Source organism: Nematolebias whitei, chromosome 15 (assembly GCF_014905685.2).
Source record: "Nematolebias whitei isolate Nwh7 chromosome 15, NemWhi1, whole genome shotgun sequence".
NCBI lineage: Eukaryota > Metazoa > Chordata > Actinopteri > Cyprinodontiformes > Rivulidae > Nematolebias > Nematolebias whitei.
Window position 1 is genome coordinate 10,847,426 of NC_056512.1, and position 9,648 is coordinate 10,857,073.

General features: G+C 41.9%; 1 protein-coding gene across 1 annotated transcript in view; it reads right to left on the reverse strand.

Moving 5' to 3' along the window:
- The window catches only part of ppp1r35 (protein phosphatase 1, regulatory subunit 35), a 59,230-nt gene extending 54,602 nt beyond the window's left edge, over positions 1 to 4,628 (reverse strand). Inside the window, exon 1 of the mRNA XM_037689375.1 lies at positions 4,422 to 4,628. Coding sequence (XP_037545303.1) covers positions 4,422 to 4,628 — 207 coding nt within the window. The remainder of the gene's footprint in view (positions 1 to 4,421) is intronic.
- Between the last annotated feature and the right edge of the window lie 5,020 nt (positions 4,629 to 9,648).

Genomic DNA, 9,648 nt, shown 5'->3' on the forward strand with positions numbered 1-9,648 from the left:
AATAAATGTATGTATGTAGCAACACTCTGTTCCTCATGTTCGTGCAGCTGTTCAGTGTAATGTTTTTGTACGAGTGCTTAGTGTATCTTTAGTTTAATGTTTTTCTTAGTTCATATCTTAGTTCTTAGTACTGAATTTCTTTAAAATGTATACTTTTGTTGGATGTAACTGGGACCCTGTGTACATGACAAATAAAGAAACTTTGACTTCCTCTTTGACATCACTTCCTGTTACTATACGTGAGAATATCTTAGCAGCCGTTCATCTCAGCTACATGAATTATTTTTGGTAATGCTTTATTAACATGATCTTTCCTAAATGCATTCATATTTATTACATAATTTTGATGTTACAGGTCCTTGTTGGTTCTTTTTAAAATCTGATTCAGATTCAGATGTTATCCCCAAAAGGCACTTCAGTTTGGCAGTTTCCAGATTTCCACACATACATACTCATACACCTAAAGGCAATAACAACAAAACAACAACAACATAAAAAGTAATAAAAATATATATTGCACTATAACAAATGGTGCAACATATATTTATATATTGTGCAATATATTTATTTTACTCACTTCTTTCTTGGTGTCACAAAACATACATACTTGCTTTTTTTGTCCTACCCTCCTTTTCTCTCATCTACTGTCTGTTTTTATTTTAGGTTTTAGCTACCGTTTTAAGCTGATTCTTTCTCAGCAGCATTTTGAAAGAGAAGTTCATGCCTTGTCTGGACTACAGTGACGCACTATTTACAGGAATCAGTGATTTGTGTATCTGTCAGCTTCAGAGGGGACAGAACGCTGCTGCGCGAATTTAACTGGCACACCAACGCTTGACCACATTTCTCCTGTTTTGGCCTCCCTGCACTGGCTGCCCTTACATTCCAGGATTCATTTTTAAATTATTTTATTTGCTTTTAAAGCTCTTAATGGACTTGCCCCCCCCCCCCTATCTGTCTGAGTTGCTGCATTCCTACACACCCTCTGGATCCCTCAGGTCATGTGATCAGCTGCTCCTGAGTGTGCCAAAGACAAAGTGTAAGCTCAGAGGAGACTGTGTATTTGCTGTGGCAGCTCCTAAACTGTGAACATCAGACAGGCCTCTTCCCTGTCTGTTCTTAAATCTCTTCTTAAAGCCATCTCTTCTCCCTGGACTTTGACACCATCTGAAATGTTGACTTTTGATCATTTTAATCATTTTTTTAGTATCTGACTGTATGATTGTTGTATGATATGTACAGCACTTTGGTTCTGTGGGTGTTTAAAGTGCTCTATAAATACAGCTGGTATGGTATGGTACTGTTTTGTTGGTATTAGCCTTCAACTAATTTTAGCTTTCAGCTACAGTTTTGCCAACTTTAGTTTCTGTATTCAGTTTCAGTTTATTCACACACACACGAAAGAAACATAATACATAATACATATCTGCAAAATAACAGTGCGTGAATCAGGTCTTCAAAAAGCTATTTAAAGCTTATAGACGGAGCCTGGGTACATATTGTATACAAATTATAAGACATTAAAATAACAACACAATAAAACATCAGTCCTCATAAAAATTCCACATATAATACAGATTATGTTACCTCTGATCAATCAGTTACAGGTCCTACAAGTGATCTCAAGTATATAAACGGAGCAATTTGGTCTTTAACTGTTTTTTGAAGGTGGAGATGAATTTCAACTCTTTCAAACTCTCATCAAGCTCGTTCCAAATTTGTGGACCCCTCGCAGAAAAGGTTTGACTAGTTATTCTAAGTCTTCTACATTTAGTGTAGATAAGATGTTTTTTCCTGGTTTCATAAGTATGTTGTGGACCACTGATTGGAATGAGCTCTGTTAATCTTTTATTAGTTTTATTTACAATTTGAAACATCAAACAGGCGTTTTGATACACATTCAATTCTGTTAGCCGAAGAAGACCAAAACGATGGAATAGATGGGATGTGGGAGCATTATACTCGGACCATGACACAGCTCTTATTATCTTTTTTTGAAGACTTTCATGTTTCTTAAGATAACTAGGGTAAGTATTGCACCATATAACATTACAGTATGTAAGGTGTGGCTCAATGAAAGTTTTATACATTGTTAAGAGTGTGGATAGAGGCAAATAATAACGTAATTTAAAAAACAAGCCAACATATTTGGACAACTTTGTTAGGAGACACTCGATATGCAATTTAAAATTTAAGGACTCATCTATGTGGACCCCCAGGAATTTTGTGGAACCTATTCTCATTAATTTCTCATTTTCGATTTTGAGAATTACATGATCAATTAACAGTTTAGGTTTATTGGGTTTAAAGAGAATAAAATTTGTTTTGCTGATATTAAGAGATAACTTGTTACTCTTTAACCAGATATTTATTTTTTCCAGTTCTGCATTTACGATATCCTCCAGTTCTGAATAATTTTATGTGAAAAAAACAAGTTAGCATCATCAGCAAAAATGTCCTTATGAAATATTTTGGAAGAATTTAGAAAGTCATTAATATATATAATGAAAAGTAATGGTCCTAAGATTGAACCCTGGGGGACCCCATGTTTGATGTCTTGAATTTGGGATTTTTGATGATTTAGAATTACATACTGTTGTCTACCAAAAAGATAACTTTTAAACCAATGGTATGCCATTCCTCTTATCCCATAATGGTGCAACTTACCCAATAATATATCAAAATCAACTGTATCGAAAGCCTTAGAGAGGTCCAGAAAAATGCCAACACCATAATCACCTCGTTCAATGGTATCGCATATTTTTTTCAATAAGGTCCTAAATAGCCAAACTGGTAGAACTCTTTTTCCTGAAACCATACTGCGAATTTGAGAGAATCAGTTGTTTATCAAGGTATTCAGTTAATCTACTATGTACAACTCTTTCGAGTATCTTAGATAAAGTTGGAAGAACAGAAATAGGGCGATAATTACTAATATAATTTTTATTTCCAGATTTGTAAATTGGAATAATTTTTGCTATTTTAGCCATTTTAGGCACCATGCCATGAAGTAAAGATAAGTTAATGCAATGTGCAAGAGGTTTAACAATTAAGTTTGAAATTGCATGCAGGATTTTACTGCAAATCCCATCAGCTCCAGCTGTATAAGAGCTCTTTAGTTTTTTTAATGATTGTTTTTAGTTCATTTTCATCAGTAGGTTTCATAAAAAAAAGAGTGTAGGTAATTGCCTGAAAGATAATTCTTGTAAAAGTCTCCCTGGGAATGCTTGATTTTGTTAGCAAGGTTTTGACCAATAGATACAAAATAATTATTAAAACTGTCAGAAAGTTGATGGAAATCTCTAATTGGAGATTCCGGGAGCATCTGAAGTTTCTGGCCCCTATTAAGGACTTTATTTATAACTGACCAAGTCTTTTTAGAGTCACCCTGAGCTGAATTTATATAGTTAGCATAACAGTTACATTTGCTCTTTCTTATTATGCAAGTCAGTTTATTTCTGTACAAGTGATACTTCATTTTGTTATGATTGTTAGGGTTTTTTAAGTATCTCTTGTACAGTTTATTTTTATGTTTTATAGAGTTCAGTATTCCTTTTGGTAAGCCAAGGATTTTGCTCATTTTTCGTACTGTTAACAGTCCTTTCTGGAATAGTTATGTTAATAGCTTCTGATAATTCATAAATCAGATTATTGTAAGCAGCATCGGGATCACATGCATTAAAAACACTGGTCCAAGTTTTAGTCTCTAGGCTTAGACATAGCTGTGACAAGGTTCTTTCATTCAGCACTTTACTGGTTTTCTTATAATTACATGGTGCAGGTTTACGTTTATAGTTAGAGAACATCACAACTGGGAAATGGTCAGATATATCAGACATAACCACACCAGTCTCTAGCTTAGTATTTTGGATATTTGTAACAATATTGTCAATGATAGAGCTAGAGGAGTGTGCTACTCTAGTATAAGTATTTATGGTCGGAAAGAAGGAGGTGGAGTGAAGAATGTTAAAAAAAATCATTTTTAATTGCATCATCCATTGAGATGTCTATGTTGAAATCAGCGAGGAGGATGCAATTAATGTTTTTCCTATTGAATGAATAAAGGATACCATCTAACTTATTCATAAAAACAGTAGGGTTTGAGTCAGGAGGACGATAAATTACTCCAATAATGAGATTTTTGCCCTTATCCATATTTATGTTAATGAAAAGTGAATCATAGTTATCATCATCCATGCTCAGGTCATCACAAACACTAGCCTGGAGATTGGATTTTACATACATACATAGACAGCCACCTATTTTTCCCAGTCTATTTTTATAATAGAATGTATAGCCCTTTAAGTTAAGAGTGTCAGTGTATGACTTGTCATTTAACCAGGTTTCACTGGTGTTAGTAAGTTATTTTTTAGAAAATGTTATAAGTTTACAATTGAATTAACAATGAAAATGGGCATCACCTTTCCATTCCTCCTTTTCCCAGTCTGTCCTTGTTGGGAGGGCTTTGGATGGCAGAGCTTTTGCAGGGTGTGGTCAGTTTTGGAGGCAGGGCTTAGAGTAACTGACAGGTCGAGTTCAGGGCAGCACTTCACAGAGGAAGAGGAGGAAAGGGGGATGGGGGCAGGGTGGGGGGATGGGGGCAGGGAGCTGGACGGTGAGAAACTCATTCTGACAAAAAAAAAAAAAAAGAAGACAGTTTATTTCTCATTGAAGAACATGCTTAAAGGAATTAAAACTAGAAAAATGTCTGCACAACCCCCCGGTCCAGGGGCCTTTCTGGGTGGAGTTTGCATGTTCTCTCCGTGCATGCGTGGGTTTTCTCCGGGTACTCCGGTTTCCTCCCACAGACCAAAAACATGCATTTTAGGCTGATTGGTAACTCTAAATTGTCCCTAGGTGTGAGTGAGAGAGTGAATGGTTATTTGTCTCGTTTGTCTCTATGTGGCTCTGTGATGGACTTGCGACCCGTCCAGGGTGTACCCCGCCCCTCGCACAGTGATTGCTGGACATGGGCACCAGCGACCCCCGTGACCCAAAATGGAACAAGAGGGTAAAGATAATGGATGGATGGATGGAAAATGTCTGCACAAATGTTGAAAAGATGCAGCCCAAGCAGCTCTCTTCTCTAAAGCCCAAGTTTGAGACTAATTTTTTTAATTGACTTTTTACAGCTAAAAATGCACATGTGTAAAACTGGGCACTACGTGTTCTAATAGCTACTAAGATTATTGACGGCTGATACTCAGCTCTAAGTCCTGTACACCTACCTTTTGACTGATTTTTATTTACAAACATTTTTAAAAATTAGTTTTATTAACCCTTCCCATGGGCTCACCACCTGTGGGAGGGGCCAAAGTGGTCGGGTGCAATGTGGGATGGATGGTGGCCGAGGGCGGGGACCCTGGCGGTCTGATCCTCGGCTACAGAAGCTGGCTATTGGGACGTAGAATTCCCCTTTGGGGAAGGAGCCTGAGCTGGTGTGTGAGGTTGAGAGGTTCCAGCTAGAAATAGTCGGACTCACCTCTATGCATGGCTCTGGAACCAGTTTCCTGCATGCAGGAAGTGGGCATACTTATTGCCCCCCATCTTGGTGCCTGTGTGTTGGGGTTCACCCCGGTGAATGAGAGGGTGGCCTCCCTTCGCCTACGTGTGGGGGGACAGGTTCTGACTGTCGTTTGTGCTTATGCACCAAACGGCAGTTCAGATTATCCACCCTTTTTGGAGCCCTTGGAGGGGGTACTGGAAAGTGCACCTCCTGGGGACTTCCTTGTTCTGCTGGGGGACTTCAATGCTCACGTGGGCAATGACAGTGAGACCTGGAGGGGTGTGGTTGGGAGGAACGGCCCCCCTGATCTGAACCCGAGTGGTGTTCTGTTGTTGGACTTCTGTGCTCGTCATGGATTGTCAATAACGAACACCATGTTCAAGCATAAGGGTGTCCATATGTGCTCTTGGCACCAGGACACCCTAGGCCGCGGTTCGTTGATCGACTTTGTCATCGTCGTCTCATCTGATCTGTGGCCACATGTCTTGGACACTCAGGTGAAGACAGGGGCGGATCTGTCCACTGATCACTACCTGGTGGTGAGTTGGCTCCGATGGTGGGGGAGGATGCCGGTCAGACCTGGCAGACACAAACGTATTGTGAGGGTCTGCTGGGAACGTCTGGCAGAGTCTCCCATGAGACGGAGCTTTAACTCCCACCTCCGAGAGAGCTACGAGCACGTTCCGGGTGAGGCGGGGGACATTGAGTCCGAGGGGCCATGTTCCGCGCCTCTAATGTCAAGGCGGCTTATCAGAGCTGTGGCCGCAAGGTTGTCGGTACCTGTCATGGAGGTATACCACCAACACTATTTATAGTGGAGGAGGTGTGCTGCTGACCTCAACTCAGGATGTCGTGGGTCGTGAGCAGAATACTTTGAAGACCTCCTCAATCCCACCGGCACGTCTTCCACTGAGGAAGCAGTCTGGGGACTTTGGGTTGGGCTCTTCAGTCTCTGATGCTGAGGTCACCGAGGTGGTTAAAAGCTCCTCGGTGGCAGGGATCCAGGGGTGGATGAGATTCACCCAGAGTTCCTTAAGGCTCTGAATGTTGTGGGGTTGTGTTGGCTTACACGACTCTGCAATATTGTGTGGACATCGGGGGCAGTTCCCCTAGATTGGCAGACTGGGGTGGTGGTCCCCCTATTCAAAAAGGGGGACCGTAGAGTGTGTTCCAACTACAGGGGGATCACGCTCTTAAGCCTCCCTGGTAAAGTCTATTCGAGGGGTTCTGGAGAGGAGGGTCTGTCAGATAGTTGAACCTCGGATTCAGCAGGAACAGTGCGGTTTTTGTCCTGGGCGTGGAACACTGGACCAGCTCTACACTCTCAACAGGGTCCTGGAGGGTGCGTGGGAGTTTGCCCAACCAGTTTACATGTTCTTTGTGGACTTGGAGAAGGCATTAGACCGCGTCCCTCGGGGAGACCTGTTGGGGGGTACTCCAGGAGTATGGGGTACCAGGCCCTTTGATACAGGCTGATAGGTCCCTGTACGACCGGTGGCAGAGCTTGGTCCACATAGCCGGCAGTAAGTCGGGCTCGTTCCTAGTGAGAGTTGGACTCCTCCAAGGTTGTCCTTTGTCACCGATTCTGTTCATAACTTTTATGGACAGAATTTCTAGGCGCAGCCAAGGTGCTGAGGGGATCCGTTTTGGTGGTCTTAGGATCGATTCTCTGTTTTTTGCAGATGATGTAGTCCTATTGGCTTCAGCAAGTCGTGATCTACGGCTTTAGCTAGAGGGGTTCGCAGCCGAGTGTGACACGGCCGGGATGAGGATCAGTTCCTCCAAATCCGAGGCCATGGGCTTGAGCCGGAAAAGGGTAGAGTGCCCTCTCCGGGTCGGGGAGGAGGTCCTGCCGCAGGTGGAGGAGTTCAAGTATCTTGGGGTCTTGTTCACGAATGAGGGAAAAATGGACCGCGAGATTGATAGGGGGATAGGTGCAGCATCAGCAGTGAGGCGGGCGCTGTACCGGTCTGTTGTGGTGAAGAGAGAGCTGAGTCAAAAGGAGAAGCTCTCAAATTTACCGGTCAATCTACATTCCTACCCTCATCTATGGTCATGAGCTTTGGCTTGGGACCGAAAGAACAAAATCACGGATACAGGCGGCCGAAATGAGTTTTCTCTGCAGGGTGTCTGGGCTCACCCTTAGAGACAGGGTGAGAAGCTCGGTCATCCGGGAGGCACTCAGAATAGAGCCGCTACTTCTCCACGTCGAGAGGAGCCAGTTGAGGTGGCTTGGGCATCTGGTTAGGATGCCTCCTGGACACTTCCCTGGTGAGGTGTTCCGGGCACTTCCCACTGGGAGGAAACCCAGAGGAAGACCCAGGACACGCTGGAGGGACTATATTTCTCGGCTAGCCTGGGAACGCCTTGGGATTCCCCCGGAGGAGCTGGCCCAAGTGGCTGGGGAAAGGGAAGTCTGGGCCTCCCTACTTAAGCTGCTACCCCCACAACCCGACCCCGTATTAGCGGAAGAAAATGGATGGATGTATGGTGTATTTGTCCAAGATAATTAATTTAGACTTCCATAAGTTTCATTAATAGGATACCTAATACATCAATTTATTTACAAGCTTTCTTTTCAGTTAAGGATAATGGGCCTGATGGAGATTGTCTAAGTGCCAGTTTTGGCCCTCGGGCCATATAGTGCCCACATTTGATTTTGTCCAAAGATTATAAATGGACTGTACTTCTATCTCATCAAGATACTCAAAGCTCTTTACAATACAATCTGTGCCCTCAGTTTCCCATTCAGCACTCTACTCTTTACAAAGCTAATTGAACAAATAATTCTAAAGAAACTAATCAGAGCTTTATTCGTACATAGATGTGACACATTGAGGCAATGAGGGGTTCAGTGTCTTGCACAGGAACACTTGGGCATGGGACTGTTGGTGGATTCGAACCCCCAACTCTTGCATTGGAGGACGACTGCTCTAACCACAGCCGTCCCTAAAAAAACAAAGAAAATTTGGTCATAATTCTGAACAGAACAACACAGCTATGTTCTTTCACTAATGAGAATTAATTTGCCCTCTGTGGTGGGGGATGAACCGTTTCTCACTTAAAGAAACTGTCCAGATGACATGATTTAACCTTTTCTGCTGTTATCTACCTGGATGATTGAGCTTACAAACCTTTCTCTATGGTGTATTTTTCCTCCTTCAGTTACCATAGCAACGAACGGTTAGTTGCTATGGTAACTTCAAAGCAGCGTCTTAACGAGTCTTAAACAGTGGGTGCGCTCCTTTTGAATCAACCGGTTGGTGAGTCAGGTAGAAGATACGATGAACCCAAAAGAGCGGAGTTAGAATGACTACAGCACATGGTCTTTTAGCATTTAGTGTGGTGGATTTGTTGGAGGAAGTCTCAACAGATGATACCGTTGTTTCCTGTTTTCACATTATACATGTTTCACATAAGGCAAGTGACAAGTGCGGATTCCAAACAGTAAACAGCTGAGTACAAAAAAACACTTCTCAAGATCATGGCTATCTCGCCTAGCCGCTGTCAGCAGCCATCTGGCAGTGGCTAGCCGCTTCGTCGCCCGGCGGGGTGACACGGAAGACTTTTAGCTAAAGTTAACTGGAAACCAGTCTTCGAGCGTGACGTGACCGAAGTACTTTTCTGTTTCGTTTTACACATTGACGATAGTATTAAATATACTGATTTGTTACCTGGTTTACTCTTTTCAAAGCATGTTGGTCCACACAAAGCCTTGTCCTTTTTAAAAGTGTACTATTAAAAACTATGACCCGCTTAATATTCAAGTTCCAGCAGCTTCTTCCTCATGTTTATTAGCGGCTGGCAAAACACGGAGGTTGGGCACTACCGCCACCACCTGGTGGAGGAGTGTGGTTGATCGTTGTTTAAATTCTGAACTTGTATAAACTATTTACTGTAGTCAGATTCTATTAATCGGTTATACGTTTTAAAAATCTAATTATAATTTGTTTATGTCTGCTACCTAGTTAGTTTGTACAGTGTTTATTATGTTAAGCCTTTCTTTGATTTTTGCAACTTTTTCTGGTTTTATTATGAAGGTACAGTAACCTCAATCTAATTTAGAATTAGAGAAAAAAAAAAAAGATTTTAACAATAAAAAGTGCTTAGAAAAAAAAAGATTTTAACAATAAAAAGTGCTT